The 21,773-nt window shown below is 41.0% G+C and overlaps 2 protein-coding genes across 3 annotated transcripts in view; one reads left to right on the forward strand and one right to left on the reverse strand.

The window, feature by feature from the left end:
• The first annotated feature begins 1,290 nt into the window (after positions 1-1,290).
• angptl4 (angiopoietin-like 4) lies at positions 1,291-7,634 on the forward strand. The gene is made up of 7 exons (XM_084913198.1): positions 1,291-1,940; positions 2,734-2,844; positions 2,982-3,075; positions 5,563-5,676; positions 5,768-5,863; positions 6,044-6,328; positions 6,435-7,634. The coding sequence occupies exons 1-7, from the start codon at positions 1,413-1,415 to the stop codon at positions 6,617-6,619; spliced, it is 1,413 nt and encodes a 470-aa protein (XP_084769324.1). The 5' UTR covers positions 1,291-1,412; the 3' UTR covers positions 6,620-7,634.
• A 2,538-nt stretch (positions 7,635-10,172) lies between these two features.
• Positions 10,173-21,773, reverse strand: part of LOC146367414 (dipeptidyl peptidase 9-like) — a 17,485-nt gene continuing 5,884 nt past the window's right edge. The window contains exons 6-21 of one of the 2 annotated variants that reach the window (XM_084911995.1): positions 21,281-21,449; positions 20,926-21,036; positions 20,183-20,311; positions 20,019-20,080; positions 19,806-19,906; positions 19,406-19,583; positions 19,149-19,308; positions 18,930-19,009; positions 18,073-18,225; positions 17,434-17,569; positions 15,711-15,856; positions 13,835-13,981; positions 13,586-13,738; positions 12,999-13,141; positions 12,210-12,321; positions 10,173-11,300 (exon numbers count right to left, since the gene is read on the reverse strand). In XM_084911995.1, coding sequence (XP_084768121.1) covers positions 11,208-11,300; positions 12,210-12,321; positions 12,999-13,141; positions 13,586-13,738; positions 13,835-13,981; positions 15,711-15,856; positions 17,434-17,569; positions 18,073-18,225; positions 18,930-19,009; positions 19,149-19,308; positions 19,406-19,583; positions 19,806-19,906; positions 20,019-20,080; positions 20,183-20,311; positions 20,926-21,036; positions 21,281-21,449 — 2,073 coding nt within the window. In that variant the 3' untranslated portion in view covers positions 10,173-11,207. Of the gene's footprint in view, positions 11,301-12,209; positions 12,322-12,998; positions 13,142-13,585; positions 13,739-13,834; positions 13,982-15,710; positions 15,857-17,433; positions 17,570-18,072; positions 18,226-18,929; positions 19,010-19,148; positions 19,309-19,405; positions 19,584-19,805; positions 19,907-20,018; positions 20,081-20,182; positions 20,312-20,925; positions 21,037-21,280; positions 21,453-21,773 lie in introns of both variants that reach the window. The other variant, XM_084911994.1, reaches the window with a different exon arrangement.

Here is a 21,773-nt window from a genome sequence, read left to right on the forward strand (position 1 = left end):
TTGTTTAAAAAAAGAAAAATCCTAGAACCCGTAATATTGGCATTCTCTGTGCCGTGTGAACTTTCCCCTAATTCTCACAGTCCTCAAGGCTTCTGAGCAGCAGCAGATCTTTACTATGGAGAACCTCAGGCCAAATAATACGAATGTTCCTCTTCCGATGACACGCGTTCCTTGCATTATCCAAGGAGTTATGATAAAGAAAAATCCAGATAAAGACTAAATAGCCATTTCTCTGGACTGACTTTTTCCCAATAGGATGTCAGAGGAGAAATTCAATAGCTATTTAACTTTATCTTTACCCATTCTTGGTATTTTTAAAGCAATTTTTTAATTTAAATTTCTTTGTCCCAAAGTCTCCAAGATGAATAGTTGAAGATTATTTATATTTTTGGAAACTGGATTATTGTGAGTTTTTTTTAGTGTTTAACACAAAAGATAATTTAAGATTTCAGAGGACAAACGTGCAGTTTCACTGTTTTCTGACATTTAATAAAAAATGTAAGTTGCTCAACAATAAATCCATTAATGAATAAAAATATTCAGCTAAAGATGCTCGTTTCAGATTAATGGGTTTCATTTCAGTGGTATGAATTTTAAATATTTCAAAGTTTACTGTGAAGGGAGATTAATTTATAATTCAGGTGGATAGATTCTCTCCCACGTTTGTGGTCATGGTGCACCTTCTCTCGTATTTTTAATTTGAATCACAGCTGTAACATTTTGACTCTGACATTTTCACAGCTTGCTATCTGCTAAAATAAAAACAGCATGAGGCACATGAACTAAATAATACAAGCGAGTACAGAACAACACAGAAAATTGAATGCTGGCTTGATTTTAAATGATGAATAAAATAAGTTCAGCTATTTCACTGTCAGCATGAACTAATGACACAAAGAAGAAGCTCAGTAAAGCTCTGTGCTTCATATTTCACCGGGACGAACTCGCCAAACACAGAACCACATTGTTCATCAAAGAATATAACCTTTTATCTGGCTTCTGGTATCATTATCAACTGTTCATGTACTCATAATCATATTACAATCATAATGATCAGACTATACTACTATTAAAAATCATAGAAGGGTATACAACTGTCCTGTCTCCCAGCGCACAGAGATGAACACCACTTTATCATTTCTGCCGTCAGCCTCTGACACGAAGAGTTAACAGAGAGGTGGAGGAGGGACAGAAACCTGAGAGTGCCTGCACGCCTCCTTCTCCTCAGCTGGCCAATAGCAGGCGGCTCACAGCTTTGACTTGACGGCTGAGAAACTATATAATAGCAGCACTGAGCTTGTTTATCCAGGAACCTGAACTATCAGATCCAATTCGAGAAGAGAAGGCAGGACACTGCACAATTCTGTGCACAGTTTACAGACGTATTTCAGAAGTTTAGTAAAACGGCAGAAATGAAGACAACACTGGCAACTCTGACTCTCTGCCTGGTGGTGCTCGTGGCCACAAGTTTCCCAGTGGAGAGGAAAAGAGCCTCAAGCTCTGGTGGTGCTACCAAGGAGAAGCGTGTCCAGTATGCAGCATGGGATGATGTTAACGTCCTTGCCCACGGCCTCCTGCAACTGGGCCAGGGGCTGAAGGAGCATGTGGACAAAACTAAAATCCAGATGAGGGACCTGTCAAGCAAACTGAAAGTCTTCAATCACACTGTGAGCGAACTGGGGAAGGAAAGCCAGAGGCTGCAAGCAGAGGGGGAGCTTTTGAAAGCTCGGGCCCAGGGACTGGAAGACAGAGAGGGGCAGGTGCTGAATGTCACAGCCGAGCTGAGGGATAAGGCAGAGGAGATGCAGCAGGAGAGAAGGACAATGAGTGAAAGACTCAGCCGCCTGGAGGAGAAGGTGGACGGCATGTTGCAGGGAGATGGAGGGGTGTCTGACATGAATGCTGGTGCCAAGAACAGCAGTGATGCTCACAACATCCAGGTAAGAATGGAGAAAATTATGTGTGTAGGTTAATGATGATCATTAGAACTATGTTGGATAAGGTGAATGAAAGTTAGTCTGGGAGGAAAATTATCTGAAATGAAGCTTTTCCACTGTGTGCAAACCATTTTTCTTAGAGTTAAGATACTTCCATGTAGGCCCCTCAAAGTACAAAAGGATTTTGCACTGGTTATCAAGTCAGTGGATTTACAGCATCCAAGGATTACAAGGTGTGTGTGTCTGTGTGTGTGTGTGGGGTGGGGGGGGGGGGGGGGGGGGGTCTGAACACTCAGTGGTCCTAAATAAAATTAAACAGAGCGTAAGCAGCGGGTGGTGGTAAGCCGGAGTGGAATATTACTACTACAGGCGTGGATAAACGTGCAGTACGTGCAGACAGAGCTGCCGGATAAAAAGGCTCTGCCAGCATCAATTTTCCGTTTTTCCACAGCTGTTGCATTTTGCAGCACAGACACTGAAGGGGCTCATGAAAGTTTTGCTTTCTTAGCAAAGCTTCGTTTACAAAGCAGTGTGTGAGTCGGAGAGCTTTGTATGGTGAGCTGGAAAAACCCGAGCGGCGAATGGGTTACATAACCACACCTACACACTATTGGCTTGTCATTGTAGGATAAAATAACAAGTTTCAAGCAAGTTTGAAACTTACGGGTACCCTATTTGCGGTGTTAACTGGAGGACCTCCTTTGAGCGATGGATTTATTTTACGCACAAACACGTCGTCGAATAAAAATGATAAAATAATAAATATTGTTGCACCTGTGTCATATTTTTCTGTCAGCTCATGCTGGAGGCCCAGAACAGACGAATTGATGATCTGATGGAGCGCATCAGACTTCAGCAGGATAAGCTTGACAAACAGAACGTGCGCATCAGGACCCTGCAGAGTGAAGTAAGCAGGCGCCACATTTACGCACACTGCTTGCACAAAAATGTCTGTAAACATCTTTATCGTTGTTATTATTATTATTATTATTATTATTTTGTCGTCATTTTTTTGTCTCATCACTGATTTGCAACCTTTTTCAGATCCAGCAGTCAAGACAGAAAGCCTCCCAGCGGAGCAGCAAATCCGAGAGCTCCGTGCAGGGTGGTGTCGCGGAGCAGCGCGACTCGCCGGCCGGTAAGTAAAGCCAAAAAGCGTCCAAAATCCCCCCTTGACACTGTCTTAAGTCGACTCTACAAAATCTGACGCCAAATGTGACAGACCATCTGTCTAGTAAGGCCACAAAGAAGCTTAAATCACTATCAATTAAAATCAAGGAAACTAATTAATTCGGGACAAGCTTTTCAGCTCAGCGTGACGCCAAAAATGCCAACAGGTGCAATCCCTGAGAGCGACTGAAATATTAGTATTACTCGTTAAATACGATATAGCATTAACCCTCTCCAGGCAGGCGTTGCAGATTTGCAACAGTTAAGAACTAACAACCTGATTACCCCACATACATATTTTATGAGTTTCTTTTACTCAGAAGCAGGACTTGGTTGTGCATTAGCAACAAAAAACTTAATTTGAGCCTGAGAGGGTTAACACAGTCACGTGTACAACATATTTAAAATATAAAGTATAGATTTGGGGGTTTTCGTTTGTTTGTTTTGTTTAATTGTAAGCTGAGTCTATCGTACATTTGAGGAATTTTAATCACAATAGCAATAGGAAGTTGCTGGAATATCGCTGCAGGAGTTGAACGGGAAATTAGTAAGGTGTTTAGTCAGCACCTCTGATACTGTGGTTTACAGTAATTGTGAAAGGCTCTCAGACTGCAGGCACGCCAAGCAGCTGCTGTGACTGAACCAGCATGAATGACTGGTTTCATCCAGACTGGACTGGGCTGGATGCTGAACAAATGGGGAAGCAATAAGAAACTCTGAGCTTTCTATCAGATTACATATAGATCTCATTTTATTCCTTTTTAGTTTTAAATAACGCTGAAATCTGCACATATGGAATAATTGCAGTAATTATAAATGAATTCAAATGGAAAAGGATATATTCAAACTGAATTCTCGGGTTGTAATAGCCATGTGTGTGAACTAGGTGAAAGGTGAATGTGGCTGAGGTAACATTAGAGTTCAGTCATTGAAATCACAATTACACCATAAAGCTCTGACATCAGCAGGATTCAGGGATGGGGGAGAGAGGGGGGGGGGGGGGGTATTCTGGAAAGGTTTCAACTGGGGGAAAGTTTGCTGGTCTCTGGGAGAATTCAGTCAGGGTCAGACAGCATGCCAGGATTACGCTCAGATCATTTCTGCGCTGTGGAGGAGGGAAAGGGCAACAAGGTTTTCTTGGACTCTTGTTCAGATTTCTCACCTTGGGTCTTAACTAAAATAAAATAATAAAATAATAAAGGAAATCAAAGGGGAAAGGCAATCTAAATTTATCTCTGAACTTTGTACAGATATCGTATGTTGTTTTGAAGACACTCACCTCCTCCCCATTTCCAAGATGTCCCACCTTTTTCTGTTAAACAAACATTTTTACATCCCTGAAGAATGAGCAACCTTTGCCCTACAACAATCAAACAGGCATTCCTCCTCCTGAGCCTCCTTTCCCTTTGGTCGTCCTCTCCTCCCCCATCCCTGTGCACAAACCTCCCACCCCCCCATCTCCTCCTTATTTCCAATTATAATGAATTAGAAATGTGCTAAAGTTCAGGAGAACCCTTGACCCCTGAGCAGACAGTCACCACAACAACCAAGAGTTCATTTCTCTAAAGAAGAAAAGGTCACCTCACACAAACAGATTTTGCTACTGTGTGATCAGCTGATGAGCTTTCACTGAAACAATTAGAACAACCAAATTTAAATCTATATATATGCACAGTAAATTGTGACGCGGCTTTGGCAGGATATTAAACTGCACTACATGATGTCATCCTTACTAAAAAAGGATTACGCCAGGGGTGCAATTAGCCTCATCCCTTATTAAAGCACGTGCCAGCTCTGGAGACCCCTGCTCTGCATACAATAACAGCCCCCCCTCATCCCTACACCACGCTGTGATCATTCCCCATGCATGCAGCAGCCATGCACATCTTCGTCACCAAGCGGCTGCTGTGCACGTGAGGAAGGTGTGACAAGCCAAGGGGGAGGAAGGGGGTCGGATGCACGAGCGAGAGGCCAGGGGGGGTGGAGGTTGTAGAGGAATGTAAAGGATTGGAGTATGTAACTCTATAGGTTGCACAGCCCAGCACTTAAAGAGGGCAGGCTGCCTGGGAACTGGGAGAAAGGTCATGTTTACAACAGTCCTGCTGAAGCTAGGTCAAAGTTTTTGTTTTTTGTTTTTATCAGGAACACACTCATATCTCCAGACATAGTGATAAGCTTTTATTTTTCTTTCCCCTGGAGATATAGTCTTATTTGAAAACACTCTACTCGAAGTGTGCAGCAGCCCATTACTGAAAGATTCACTAACTGTGAATGACCTATTTCTGAAAGCTGGGTAGGATAACCAAAATAAAAACATTTGAGGGAGCTGGGACGAAATCTGAACACAGCGGTTGGACTAAAAAGGCAGCATGTCTAAAGCACACCCAGGGAAAAAGGCATCCGTGATACAGTCCAAGTTTTAACTTTTTTTCCTTCTTCTTTGTTCTTTTTCCAGAGACGGCATCGGACTGTCACGAGCTGTTCATGAGAGGAGAGACCACCAGTGGGGTGTACACCATCCAGCCAGCAAACTCAGAGCCCTTTGAAGTCTTCTGTGAGATGACAGCTGGTACGTGGAGCAAAACTCCTTTAGATTTTGAACCTGCTGTTTCATCAGATGGAATATGTTCTGATCGTTCTTTCTCTGTTTCTCTATCCAGACGGCGGATGGACAGTGATTCAGAGGCGCCAAGATGGTTCAGTGGACTTTGACCAGCTGTGGGATGCCTATGAGAAAGGCTTCGGCAGCCTGAATGGTAAATGCTTTTGAATTTTATTTCACTGGCTGATTGGTACAGTGTTCAGACAGGTTATCTGCCTTTTAGTAGCGTTGCATCAGTGGACAGAAATACCCTCCAAAAACATTTTAGCACTTAAACCTGAAATGGACCACATGCAAACAGAGCTCAAACTCCTCTTCTTTCCTTCCTCTCCAGGAGAGTTCTGGCTAGGTTTACAGAAGATTTACTCTATTGCCAAAGATGGCAGCTACATCCTCAACATCAAGCTCTCTGACTGGGTGGATGACCTTGCAACTGTCCGTCTTCCCTTCCAACTGGGCGGACAGGAAACCAAATATTCCCTCCAGATTCAGAAGGGTGGCACTTTCAGTGACCTCGAGAGCTCCCTGGCCACTGACACCGCCTCTGGTCTGCCTTTTTCCACCCATGACCAGGACAATGACCAGAAAAGTGATACCAACTGTGCCAAGCACCTCTCTGGTAAGATACAATGATGAACATCCTTCAGATATTAACTCGTGATGTGGCTCACATAGAGTCCAGTAAAAACGCATCAACTAACCTAATATCGTCCTGTTTTTTCTAGGTGGTTGGTGGTTCAGTAACTGTGGGCGCTCCAACTTGAATGGCAGATATTTCCAGAGTCCTCCTCCCAAGCAGCGGCACCAGAGAAAGCAAGGCATCTTCTGGAAGACTTGGAGAGGCCGTTACTACCCTTTGAAGTCCAGTATGATGATGATTGCTCCCGCTGCAATTGAGAGCAAGTCATAAAAAAACGGACGAGGCAAAAACAAGAAGGGTTGTAAGAAGCAGGACTATTGGTTGATGAGGTAGAGCTTGCCACTTCCTTGGTTATCTCCCTTTAGGGACTTAATCCGAGAGCTACAGCCCTCAAAATCAGGACTGTTCTCCAGAGAAGATGAGCAGATTCCTTCCCAGCATTGATGGCCACAGAAGAGACAAAGCTAAAATGTGCAATGAAATTAAAAAAAAAAAAAAATTAATATGTCATAGCATTGCACAGTTTCTTTCTGCTGGTTTGAAGCAGGTGCTCCCAGTCAACAGGACGTCCCATCACAGCGTGTCCCAGCCTGTCCAGTGAGCTGTAAGCAAAGAAGCTTTTCCAACAAGTCCAGACTCCTCATCACATGTGAGGTGTCAGCTGTGTATGTGGCCTGTTGATACGTTTGAATGTAGCAAGGACTGTCAGATTTTTAATAAAAAGGAAAGAAAAAAAACATGCAGCATGCATCAAGCAAGCCTTTTAAACCCAATGGTGCAGACCAAATGGAGACTTAATTAAAACAGTCATTTTCTACGTGAACATGACGACAGAAGCATTGTGTAAAGTTGTACTTCACTGTAAACTAGATGCAGAAACACTGTTCCAGCCTTTTGTACCACATACCGCACGTTCTGCCTGCAAATTTGAATCAGTCGAAAACTATTCTTAACTGAGTTGTTCTGATTTTCCTGTGGAGATGTTGTTGATAATAAGTCATATTGACTACTTTTAAGACGAGTTTTTGTAAGTAGTATTTGAAGGACTGTGGACTGTTTTCAGAACTATAACTGTTACTGTTGTCCAGTGATATTATCTGTGTCCTTAAGACTTGAGAGCTACTGTAGATGTTTTTTTTTTCTTATTTAAATGTTGTAAAAAAAAATCACCTGATAAATGTATATATATATATATCTATATCTGCTGTTTGTAATTTATGTTCTGTTTTTTTTTTAAGAGAAAGATTTGGGGCCATAAAGAGCCAATAAAACTGATTGAAACCAATATCTGTCTGCACTTTATCTCTGAAATTCAGTTGCAATTCAGTTTTATTTACACAGTCGCAAACCTCAACAGTCACCTCAAGATGCTTTACATGCAAAACCCCAAGAATCAGATGACCAAGGGCGACAGTGGGAAAGAAAACTTCTTGCATTTTGCAGTAAATCCATAACCAAGATATGATGCAAGGCATGTAGTCTGATTTCACATTGTGGCTACCTCATGTAATTAAACTGATATTTATTTTTCTTAGACTTGTAACACAACACTGAGTTTGCTAACCTCGCAAACACACATCTGCACTAAACCGCAGCCGCATGTGGCAGACCTCTCGATCAGCAGCTTATACCTGGAAGCAAACCTTAGTAGCTCCAAGGTGTCAGCTTTAATTTCCAGAGCACCACCTTCTACATCCTTGTCAGGCTTACTGTTAATGTGCTTCATCCACAGTGATCCTCCGAGAACCGACAGCCGGGTCAAGATCAACATCTGAGACAGCTGATCTGAAGGAGTTTACCCTCATCTCAACTCGCCTTTCTCTTCTGGGCTACGGTGTTGCCAGTGAAAGTCGACGCCCTGATGTCACAGCTTGGGTGATGTAAAAAGAACGGGACAGCACTTCCTGCAAATGGAAAGCATTTGGTGACTTGTTGTGGTGACTGTCTGCTCGGGCGACTGTAAGGCATGGGAACAGGTTTTTGTTTTTTTAAACCTTGGTAAATAAGTTTTACCATTTTTTTTCATTTACCATGCATTTAAAGTGTTCTTTCTGCAACTTTCTAAATCAAAATTAAAACCAATTTATTCTTGAAATGTACTTTTAGGGCATACTAAGAAACTGTGGCAACACAAATCTATTTGCATTTGTCTAACACCTTTAATTATCTCTCTATTTTTTATTTATTAATTTTTTTTGGTTGTGGGGGGGGGGCTTCTAAGGCCAGACATTGGGATAGTCTAAATATTGTTATTCCTATTTGATTTGCAAAGTTTTATATGAATGAATGTGAATTTGCTAAATTTTCATGGTTTCAAAGTCAAGGTGGGCCTATAAATTAAGTTTTAATTTGAACAATAAATAAATAAAGCTTTCACTTAAGGCGCTTTTGGTTTATTTGTGTTGACCTCATGCTGTTTTGTTCTCTTTGACTCTTTCAGGAACAGTGCCAGTACAATCCAAAGCATTAGCTGTCTGGCTGTACTCCCTACCAAGAAACAGTCCAGTGTTTCTGTTTGTTTGTTTTAAACAAATTAAGCACACACCAGATGAAGCAGAATAATTCATTAGCTTTAATGGAGCTGGTAGACAGATTTGGTTAACCTTAATCAAGACCTTTTGCTAAACTAATCTAACCAGTTTTCAGTTGTCACTTTATTAGGTACACCGTGCTAGTACCAAGTTGGACCCCCTTTTAACCTTCGAATCTGCCTTCATTCTTCATGGCACTGATTAAACAAGATGTTTGAAATGTTCTTTAAAGATTTTGGTCCATATTGATATGAAAGCATCACACAGCTGCTGCAAATCTGTGATGGGAATCTCCCCTTCCACCACATCCCAAAGGTGCTCTATTGGATTGAGATCTGGTGACTCTGCAGACCATTTGAGTACAGTGAACTCATTGTCATGTTCAAGAAACCAGTTTGATTTGAGCTTTGTGACATGGTGTGTTATCCTGCTAGAAGCAGTCATCAGAAGATGGATCCACACTCAACAACACTCAGGTCCATGGTGCTTAGTTGGTACCAAGGGCCATAAAAGTGTGCCAACTGGCCTGAACCATTGATATAATGCCGGATGGATCCATGCTTTCATGCTATTTATGCCAAATTGTGACCCTACCATCTGAATTTTGCTGCAGAATAATCAGACCAGACCACATTGCTCCAATCTTCTGTTGTCCAGTTTTGGACAACAGGCCATTCTCTATGAACCCTAGATTTTGCTTGAAAATCCGAGTAGATCAGATCTGAATCACTCAGACCAGCCTGCCTGACATCAACAACCACGCCACAGTCACTTAAATCACTATTTATTCCTTACTCTATTGTCCAGGTTGACCTTTAACAGGCTACTTTGACCATGGCTACATGTCTAATTGCACTAATAAGACATGGCTGATTAGAGGCTTGCAATAACAAGTAAAGAATCAAATATTGCCATTTCCTTCTTCTCCAAAGGCCTGCTTGTTTATTGAAGTGATTTTAAGGGCAGTGGAATCCAGTTAAGTCCCTGCAGTGCTCCCAAATCAATATGAAGCATCACTCAATACATCTAAAGGTTACCACAGCATCATCTGCCACATGTTTGGGGAGCTTCAAAGCCCTCTTCTTGTAGCTGAGGTGGATTTCTTTAAGTCAGGTGCAGGTCTGATGTGAAGAGGAATACAGGAGCCGGGGGGTCTAATTGAGGCTTTAAGCCACACTTGACATTTAAAATAATAATTTTAAAAAACCTTTTAATCCCAGAAAATATGAAGTACAACAAGACATATAACCCTTCACAGGTAGAAAAACAATAAGACTGCACCAGAAGAAAGCTTGTGATTGATTCATACATTTATTCATTATCATGTACAAATTGTTTTCGGTGGTACAAAGCTGTTGTAAGACTCCAGTGCTCACCCTCTTGTTGTCTTTATTGCAGTAAAAAAGGGAAATACCAGCATGATCAAGAGTCAAGAGGTACTTTGGCAAATATAAATTATGTGTTAAGAAGGCAAGCAGACATCTCGAGCAATGTAATATGACGGGGTAAGACGGCGCAAAAACATCAATGAGTGCCTTCCATCAGCACTCATGAAAAAAAAATAAAAATAAAAATCCATAAAAATATTTCATTTTAAACAACAAACGCTAAAAACACAGACAGAGGAAGAGCCTTGATTTTCTTCCTTTCTTGATTATTACACCAACTCCGAGGTACAGACCCACAGTATGTATGGCTATTGTGAGGGTGGGTGTGAGTGTTTGTGCTTATGTATGAGATGAACTGTATTTTACATATGCATGTATACTGTAAAGGTTTAAGTCTGCAAATGTGTGTACACATTCCATGTCATATCTGTGAACTGTAACCACCGCTTCTACCTCTGACTGGAGTAAACAAAACAGGTTTGGGGGGGCGGGAAAACAATTTGATAACGTTTGGCAGAAACCATCGTGGCTGTAGAAATGAAGATGTGAGTGAGCAATGAGTCAGACTGACACAGCCTGCAAACATTTCTTCACAAGTCTTTGTTCGGCTTTCTGGGTGGGACACCACATGTTGTGCACGTAAACCTTTCTCCAGACTGTACATGGGGCTGAAGGGGGCGTGAAGAAGACTGGGAGAGCAATTGAGTAACAGAACAAGACAGAGAGGAGGAAATGTAATGCAGAAGTGAGACGAATAGTTGGTTGGGAGGAAAGGAGCTGGTGGCTGCTGGGTGTCTGATGTGTTTCTTGCTGACAGGGTAAACAGTTAGAAATGGGCTGGGGTGGGGAGGTCATGGAGAATACAGGTGGGCGGACAGTTGGGAGGGGTAAAAGAAGGAAGAGGGGAATTTGACTTCACTTGTCCCCTGTTGTCTGATTTTAGAGGTATTGTTGTAGAAAGTGCAGCAGCATTATCTCGTAGTGCTCTCCAGACTCAGGGCAGCGGATACTGTGCCGCTCGTTGGGGTAGACCTTTAAAAAAAAAAAAACAGAGCAATCAACCAACATCAGCAAATTCATTTATAAATTAATACACATGCTCTTTGTGTGTGTAACCAATCATATCTAATCTAGAAACTATCTTTTTTGCCTTCGAAGCCACTCATGACCTTCTTTACAAAGGTTGTTTTTGTAGCCTAGAATGCACCTGCTGTTGCTAGGTTACACAAACCCTCTCCCTTATCCATATATAACTGGGCGATGAGGGACAGGCAAGCTCCGTTTAACCTTTACCCGTGTTGATGTTGACACTGTGAAGCTCAACACTTCTTGATTTTGATTGGTTGGTGACAGAGAAGTGGTTCAAGAGTTAACTTGTATTTCCAAATGAAAGCACTGTGAGCGCAGCAGGAAAAAGAAGCTGCTTTGCATGATCGCACTGAACGCCGTCGATGCAAAGTGTCACAGCATTTGTATCGAACACAGAGACTGTCATTATGGAAATAGCTCCCCGCTGACACTAAAGGTTCAAAATTCAAAACAACAATCCTAATCCTAATATATAATCCAACTACTGTATTATGTTAACTGAAGTTAATTTATTGAACTATAAATAAGTGATACAAGCAAAATCCTGTGAAAACTAAGATGGCCCTTAGCAGTAAAAGTGCACTTTCCTCTATGTTTCTGGAAGCACGATCTGATATCCAAGTGTTGGTGATGTTATATTATCACCATATAGGCTATATTATCATAATAATAATGTTGGTCCAGGATCAGCCCTGCATCTGACCAGTGATGTTGTTCGATCATTCACTATCACTAACAAACCAACATAAGTGATCAACTGCAACATTGATCCTGGACAACATGATTGTGATAATGCTGGAACAACATAAACATACACACACATGTATTATGCTCTTCAGATATGAAACAAACCTGAAGCTGGTAGGGCTTTCCAGCCCGGATTATCTGTGACACTAGAAAATTGGTGTGGAAAAAGTGTACATTCTCATCCAGAAAGCCGTGGAGAATAAGCAAACGGTTGGGCCTGAAGAAGAGAGTTACGATGTGATTAGTTAAACTGCAATGAATACGTGTTCCGAGAACAGTAAAAACATGTTCCCAACATTACAAATGTTTTAAGTGGCGCAAAGAGATTTACAGAATGATTACACAAATGCAGTTGTAAAAATCTTTTACTCTCTCTTTCAGTCACGTTTTAAGGTCATCACTAGAACCCTAAAAAGTGAGGTTCCGTCAGGATGCAATCTTAACGTTTGCAGAACTTATTTTACATACAAAAAAATAATAATAATAATCCACAGCTTTTGACTTAAAGGAAGACCCTGCTACTGAAACATCAATAACTCAACGTTCCTCATCTAATGAAAATGATCCAAGTAGCCCAAGGACACAAAGGCAAGGTGTGGCATGCACAAGCACGAGTTCAAGAGTTTAAATGTTTTAAGAGTCACATTTTAAGGTGTTTCATAAGAATGAGACAGATTTTTTAAGAAGTGTTTGAACTGTCAGTTGCGCACAGGAATCGGACTGACCAAATGTGAAGCACATTTAACCAAAATATAACATTAAAGATCCTACAATCGTTATTAAAATGCAGAGACAATATGAGAAACTGCAGAGAATGTGCATTTTGATTTTAAAAATTCAAATACCTCATAATTTCTTGTTAACTTAAATAAGAGTGTGTGTGTGTGTACTGACTCGCTAGGGAGCTTGTCCACATGCAGCGCCACAGATCCCTCCTCGTAGCCCTGTTGGTTGTTCTCAGGCACATCCATGTAGCGCTCTGTGTAGCCTGTGTCATAGGCCATCCACACAGTCACTGGGGCACCTGCAATAGCCAGCTGTCAGGGATGGAAAAGAAATAACATTAAAAGAAAAAGAATTCATCTTAATCTGGAAAGAAGTCACTTTGCAGGAGAGTAATTGTTTAGGCTTACTGTGTGTGTTATAATACAATTATTAATGGTATATTCTGATGTCATTGTTTTACATCTGATATGCACGCATGTCACAAGAAAAATCTTTAGCATAGCGATGTATCTGCAGACATCTCTACTTAATAAAGACTAATGGCTAACACACTCCAAGACAGACACCATGTGGATGCAACTGGCAACTGCATCACAAATGAGGTTATGAGCAATAAGGAAACAGAGAATTAAGAAATGATTTCTCCATTTTATATTGCATTAAATAACAAATGCCTGCATGTTTTGGGTTATAGGCAAAAGTTTAATATGGTTTTAACAATAAACGACAGCTTGAGGGTAAACAGGCAGTCCAACCTTAAAGACATTGGGTCGCTGGATGAGGCCCATGAGAGAAAGGAAACCTCCATAGGACCAGCCATGGATGGCAACACGGCTCAGGTCCACAAAGTTAAACTTCTCTGCTACATACTGCAGCCCCTCCACCTGGTCTTCAATCTCTACTTGACCCTGGAGAGGTAAAGAGAGTTATTTCAGCTGGAGCTTTTGCATCACATCTATTTCTTTAATGATACTGGATTATTATTTGTATGTGTCAAACTTTACCATTTTGTTTTTCAGTGCTCCTTCAAATTCAAGGCCCCTCTGACAAGAACCCCTCCCATCAATGACAACCACAGCATAGCCGAGAGAAGCCAGCGTGTTCAGGCGGAGGTATTTCATGCCCTTAAAAGAGTTGTTAACCAACTGCACCTACATATACAAAGACATAATCACGTTCTTAGAAACATTTTGTTTACACAGTAATACAGGGAGTGCAGAATTATTAGGCAAATGAGTATTTTGTCCACATCATCCTCTTCATGCATGTTGTCTTACTCCAAGCTGTATAGGCTCGAAAGCCTACTACCAATTAAGCATATTAGGTGATGTGCATCTCTGTAATGAGAAGGGGTGTGGTCTAATGACATCAACACCCTATATCAGGTGTGCATAATTATTAGGCAACGTCCTTTCCTTTGGCAAAATGGGTCAAAAGAAGGACGACAGGCTCAGAAAAGTCAAAAATAGTGAGATATCTTGCAGAGGGATGCAGCAGTCTCAAACTTGCAAAGCTTCTGAAGCGTGATCATCGAACAATCAAGCGTTTCATTCAAAATAGTCAACAGGGTCGCAAGAAGCGTGTGGAAAAACCAAGGCACAAAATAATTGCCCATGAACTGAGAAAAGTCAAGCGTGCAGCTGCCAAGATGCCACTTGCCACCAGTTTGGCCATATTTCAGAGCTGCAACATCACTGGAGTGCCCAAAAGCACAAGGTGTGCAATACTCAGAGACATGGCCAAGGTAAGAAAGGCTGAAAGACGACCACCACTGAACAAGACACACAAGCTGAAACGTCAAGACTGGGCCAAGAAATATCTCAAGACTGATTTTTCTAAGGTTTTATGGACTGATGAAATGAGAGTGAGTCTTGATGGGCCAGATGGATGGGCTCGTGGCTGGATTGGTAAAGGGCAGAGAGCTCCAGTCCGACTCAGACGCCAGCAAGGTGGAGGTGGAGTACTGGTTTGGGCTGGTATCATCAAAGATGAGCTTGTGGGGCCTTTTCGGGTTGAGGATGGAGTCAAGCTCAACTCCCAGTCCTACTGCCAGTTTCTGGAAGACACCTTCTTCAAGCAGTGGTACAGGAAGAAGTCTGCATCCTTCAAGAAAAACATGATTTTCATGCAGGACAATGCTCCATCACACGCGTCCAAGTACTCCACAGCGTGGCTGGCAAGAAAGGGTATAAAAGAAGAAAAACTAATGACATGGCCACCTTGTTCACCTGATCTGAACCCCATTGAGAACCTGTGGTCCATCATCAAATGTGAGATTTACAAGGAGGGAAAACAGTACACCTCTCTGAACAGTGTCTGGGAGGCTGTGGTTGCTGCTGCACGCAATGCTGATGGTGAACAGATCAAAACACTGACAGAATCCATGGATGGCAGGCTTTTGAGTGTCCTTGCAAAGAAAGGTGGCTATATTGGTCGCTGATTTGTTTTTGTTTTGTTTTTGAATGTCAGAAATGTATATTTGTGAATGTGGAGATGTTATATTGGTTTCACTGGTAAAAATAAATAATTGAAATGGGTATATATTTGTTTTTTGTTAAGTTGCCTAATAATTATGCACAGTAATAGTCACCTGCACACACAGATATCCCCCTAAAATAGCTAAAACTAAAAACAAACTAAAAACTACTTCCAAAAACATTCAGCTTTGATATTAATGAGTTTTTTGGGTTCATTGAGAACATGGTCAATAATAAAATTATTCCTCAAAAATACAACTTGCCTAATAATTCTGCACTCCCTGTAGACTTTCAGAGCAGCATTTATTAGCCACAAAGGGAAGGCAGCAATGATTAGATCTTATGTAACAAAGCCGTATGATTACACAGTTAGAAGTAAGATGGATAAGATGCAGCTACAAACCTGTGGGCCTCCGTAGACAAAGAGAACAGTGGGGTGTTTCCGCCCAGACTGCAGGTTGTGAGGCTTGTATACCATCCCATAAAGCTGGAAGCCTGACTTCCCCGGAAAGTCGAAAATCTCAGGTGGATTGTAATCTCCCGGACAACCTGGATGACATCAACAAGCAGTCACTAGGTTAGGCATACGCAAACAAGGTTTTATGTAAAAAAAAAAAATGTAAATTGTGAAATGACTGGTTCTCTTATGTAATGCTTTTCTACTCAAAGTGCTTCATACAACATGCCTGAGAACCCTTTGTCAACAAATGTTACAGCAGAAAAAAACCTCAGCACTCTAAAACATTTTACAGAACTAAATGATTGATTGGGAATAAAAAAAAAGAAACGTTTTAGTGTTTAAGGTTACTGATACTCTTGAACCTGTACTATATTCCACAGCTGGACTCTGCTGCAGGTTTATTTTTCATTCCCATTTTATCTCTCTGCTCAGCCAGATTTTTACAGCTTCAAAACATTGTTTCAGTTAAAAGCACAATCATGACAAGCAACTCTGTAGGAGCTCCTGCAACGGGGTGGCTGTTAACAGGGATTTATGTTTTAGTGGGAAATCTACACCTCAACCACAACCCACCCCCTGAATTCCACCACATAACCTGATGTTCACCTCTCTAGAAATTTAACTACAGATTGCATCGACTGTGATTGGCCTGTTCGTGCATTGTGCATGTTCGGCTACTTTGAGTTAGTATATTGATTGTTATTCTCTAAGTGGCTAAATACAAGGAAACATAATTCTAACATCAATGTAAGGACTCTCTAATGTCAGTAAATTTCAGGTGGGAGATTGCAGAATTTATCGGAATGGACGTGAAGGAAGAAAAAAACAAAACCAACAAACAAACAAATAAAATGCTGTCTATCGTCTGGCGCCACACATAAAACACCAAGATACGGCCACAAGGTAAATACACATAATGCACCTGCACAAGCATAAATGCTAGCAACGATGTCGGCCACTAGATAGTTTACACCGTCTGCAAAAATTCCCTGCAAAAGTCTAAATCAAGACTTCTGCTTCAACTCCTACTCTTCCAACAAAGCACAAACTGTTCAAGCTGACACCCATATACTGAAAACTACATTAACTAATGGTGTAGTGCTAAAAAAAAAAAATGTATATAGAGCAATTTTCAATCCATTGTGATGGTTTGGTCCATGATAAGTAGTTTGAATTAAAGAGGTTAATAAACTTTAAGCCTTAAATTTCGGGAGTTCCAAAGCTCCCAGAAACAGAAGAAATGTGATGATGTTTAGGATCTTCTCCTGATATGAACACTCACACTTGGACAGAGTATCCTCTGCACAAAACTATACTGACACAGAGAGGCTTTTGTTTTGTTTAATGCCAGACTTCTAATTTTTTAACTGCAAGAGAGGTTTTTTTAAAAAAAAAAAAGGGAACAAAACATTTACCATGTGAAAACCAAATTTATCAAATCCTTTGAGAGATTTTAAAACAATGACTCTTGGCTGACTTTTCCTTTAGTAATGCATAGCCACAAAACGTCAAACAGGTACTTTTTGTTGGAACTAACCACTTATAGACAGAGGAATGCAGTTGCTCTTGGATACTATCTCAGTGTACACACTGCTGACAAGCAGTGCCTCTCCGTCTTTAGTACGAGCGATGTTACATGGTCTTTTTTACATCAGGCTCTGTTTACCTGGCGATTCCATCATGCTGGCCCAGAACTCAGGAACCATGTGCAACGGGTCACCTTCTGAGCCAGTCAGCTTGTACACGTGAACACAGGGAGGAGTACTCACGTTGCTGTAGTGGCTGACAAAAAAGTCAAAGTTCTGCAAGAAGAGAGAAGCAAAAGAGATGTCTTATAAAGAACAGGAAGGAAATAAAAGGCAAGCGGGATCCAAAGTTGTATCACTAACTACAACAAAGCCCGACATGAGACACTATCAAGTAAGCTGTCAACACTCTCTTTAAACGCTTCCCTCAAGCCAGTGCTTTATTTCTCACTGCTCTTAAGCAGGCAGTTTCTCTATTTACTTAAACCTTCTCTATATCCTCTATTAGCTGTACTTAATCTGGACTGGTCTTGTTTCCCCAGGTGTAAGACAACAACACTTATATTTATTTATTTATTTTTCATATATTTGAAATGTAATTCTGGCCCAGCCTGAAGTATTTGTTCCCACCAGAACTACTCAAAACAGTAAAATATGTTAAAGCAACTCAACTGTTGAGCAACATGTTAAAAAAAAAAACAGGTGGATAAACAGCTGGATTACTGAAATTTGCACACAGAGTTAAGCAAACAGGTACGTGCACAAATAAATGATAGTACCTGACTAACAGAGCAGCTATGAGAGAAGCCAGGCTTAGTTAGTCTGACCACATCTCCAGGTGACTCATAGCTGACCACGTAAAGATGATGCTCCAGAGGAGTGTCTCTGGTGCCCTGGAAATACACCAACTTTGTTGCCTCATTGACCCAGATCTAGCAAAGGAAACATTGGAGAGCATTTGAAGGTGAATGAAAACAGCAGCTCTCAGCAAAAATACAGCAATGGTCTTTTCAGATGCCATATAGTAGTCTATGACAAACCTAAATAAAGCCACTGAAACGTCTTTGTTTCAAGTAATATATTAAAATAGTTTAGAAAAGCTGACACCTAGTCAGCATTGGTGCTGAACTCCAGAATACAAAATACAGAAAATACAGTAAAATGTACAGTTCAAACAAACATGTATATTTGACTGTTCTAGTGATTTTTTTAAAGGCAGCATCAGGTTAACTTGTCATCTTTCAGCTTCAGTAGCATTTGAGGGTGTTTGCATCCATACTATGCACAATGTCGACATGTTTAGACATGTTTTTTTGTCCATCTGTTTTACCCAGACTGAAAACAAAAAAAGGCCTGAAACAAGCAAAAATTGAAATTGACTGCAGCAGAAGCCTGACAGAAAATCTCCAGGGAAATACCAAATGTCAGTTGATGTGGATCTGTTGTCAACTAAGCAGTGTCAACACTGCAGCACCAGTCTTTTTATAAACACCCTAAAATTAGGATTTAGAATCAACACTCCAAATTCATGATCATTACTTGAGATTAAAATTGAGAACTGCCCAAATATTTTCTTACTGAGTTCACCTGTATCTCTCATAGGTGTGATTTTTTTTCTTTTGTATTTGGCACTCACCTTGGAACCATGTCTTGCCAACACTTCCCATTCCCCACAGGTCAATGTAACCTCTTCTTTGATTGCACATTTAAAGTCTCCTGGAGGACAAAAAAGTAAAAATCAACATTCTATAATGTAAACGCTAACAGCTGAGTCTAAAGACAAAAATAATATCAGCCTAAAAAAATCTGATTATTTCATTTCAAATCAATGCAGACGCATCTCCTAGTTTCTTACCCTCTAGGTGCTGGTATTCCTCTATCCAACGGTAGCAGCCTGGTTGTAACTGGGATGTGATTTTATACAGATGGCTGAAACCTGTTTTAGACTCATTTACCCAAATGAAAGTAAACTCATCTTCTGTCGTTTGAATAAAGGGATAGAATATATCGTGAACCTGCAGAACAAAAGAAAGCGTCATAATTAGAATTTATAAATGTACTTAATCAGTTTATTTTAAAGGTAGCCATAGAGAGCTGTGAGAAAACATTTACATTTATCCAGACGTCAGTGGTTTCTTCATAGATTATGTATGGCTGTGTGTTAGTGGGCACAGCCTCCAGACTCTCCTGTCTTAGAGCTGGATCATCTGTCACTGGGATGAAGAGGGTGGGTGGCAGCAGAACAAGTTGCAGTTTCCTCTGACTGCGGTCTAACAGCACTGCCCAACCACTACAACAGAGAGCAGACAACGATCAAAACACTGATTTGTATGGAAAGATGAGCAATCGTGAATGAAAAATAGTTCCCTCCAGTATAACTTCTGTAAAAACTAACGAGACTATTGTGTACGTCCATAGGTCCCAAACTGATGCCACAATTTTAAAAGGTTCTAAATCAGACAGTTTCTTATGCTGGTTTATTCTGAGAGTGGCAGAATTTTGCAACACTCACTATTTGCCATCACTCGTCCATCCTACTCTGGCGATGTATTCTGTCCCAGGAAACAAGGAGTTAAAGGGGGCGACCAGTTCTTTGTCGTGTGTGCTCACTATCTGTAAATACACATACACATGCATACGCACACGTGAGATAAAGATCATGCTAAAGAATGAAGATGCTAAAGCACGTAGAAAAAAAGTGAAGAAAAGGAAGTGAGACACTTGCTCTTCCTTGATGATCTGTCTTGATCTCTGCCAGTTTAAGTGTAGACTGGGGATTTTTGCTACCTGTAAATAAGAGATTAGAAAAAAATACAAGTTGTAGAAATGTGTGTGTGTGTTTTCACTGCTCTAAATTCTTGTGCGTACATTGTGCAAACCTGCACTGACCTGTGCGAGGATATCTGTATGCGTCTGCTTTCCGCTCCTCAAGTGCCGGAGATGGAACATGAATAATTTCTACCTCTGTTTCATCCACCTCTTCATACAGAAGGTACACTGTTTTACCTCCATTAGGGTCTGACGGGAGAAAAACAATTAACGCAATTTATCCAAAGAAACAGAACCTATAACATGGGCTGCAAGAATTGTTCCTTAAGAATTGCTTTTGTTAGTAAGAGCCATTGAGCCGAGAACCTACTCGGCTCAACTCGACGCAGCTCGATTCAACTCAGTTTCGGAAGTTTTCCATTACAATTGAGTGCCACCTAATGTACGTGGGGTCGTTATAGCAGTGCAGCTGAAAGTTCAGCGACATTATTTGTATGCAACACGAACACCATAACAATAGAGGGCGTCGAGGTGATGGTACACCCGCTGCTCAGTGTATGGCTTTTTGTCAGGCTCGGGGACCACAATGTTTTTTCTCATTGCCAGGTTTAAAAAATGGCAGCTTTGATTTTTGTGAAGGAGACACTCTCATGACTCATCGAGTGACGCCACTGACTAGCCAATCGGTCGCATACAGTCTGATGACATCACATTTTTTGGATCAGATCTCAGGTCACTTGGAATCCTGGCCAAGCGGGTACTAAAAAGTACCTGGTACCAGGTACTACCACCTAATGGAAAACCCTAAAAACTGAGTCGAGCCGAGCTGAGCTGGTACTATTGGAAAAAGACATACTGCTGACCTTCTACTGCTGTGGGGCTCCACCAGTAGCCAGTGAAACGGTCAAACTCTTCCTGGATGACAAAAGTTGCTACACCTGCAGACTTGGGGTCCTCCTTAACATTATCTAAACCTGGAAGAAATTGAATAAATTAGCAAATGGGTTCAAATCCATATGCCATATTCATATGCCTAAACACAAAACTGAACATGTGGGATCTCAAAGTTGTTTTCTCTCTGCGCTACAAAGTGAAATTGGATGAGAAAAAAAACAGGGAAGATGAAGTGCCAAAACAAGACACACACTAATAGTGTGAAATTTGTAAAGCTCACTCAATAAAAATACTGCTTAAATAAAAAAAACTGAGTCTTCAGACCTTTATGGCAGTACGTGAGTCGCCTTTCCTCGCCTGTCTTAATGTTGGCTATCCACAAGTCATTGTTGTTGATAAAGGCAATAAAGTCTGGATCTCCGGGGCAGATCTTGGGGTCCATACGGGTCCCTGAGCACTGGGTCTTGATCTCCATAGGCTTTACAGGAGCTGACTGCTAAAACCAACAAAAACAGTCTTAGTCAAAAGGAAATTGAATGTTACGTGGACAGAGCAAGAGCCTTATGAAAACATTAACCTGATTCATGAAAAACAAATCGGAAGTTTAGAGGAAAGACATTAGGACAATCAAAAAGAGGTCTGTAAACTAAGTTAACTCAGTCTGTAACATCTGCTGACTTGAAATACTTGTTGAGTTGTAAAGAGAAGCTCAAATAACAGCTTGAGATTGTTGGTCTGCACAGCCAAGTAAATGACAGCAAGTACAGACCACCCATATGGATGCACGTGGTTATTTTCAGTGACTCAGACCAGCTCA

This window comes from Perissodus microlepis, chromosome 18 (assembly GCF_051167445.1).
Source record: "Perissodus microlepis isolate ML-2025 ecotype Zambia chromosome 18, ASM5116744v1, whole genome shotgun sequence".
NCBI classification, from domain to species: domain Eukaryota; kingdom Metazoa; phylum Chordata; class Actinopteri; order Cichliformes; family Cichlidae; genus Perissodus; species Perissodus microlepis.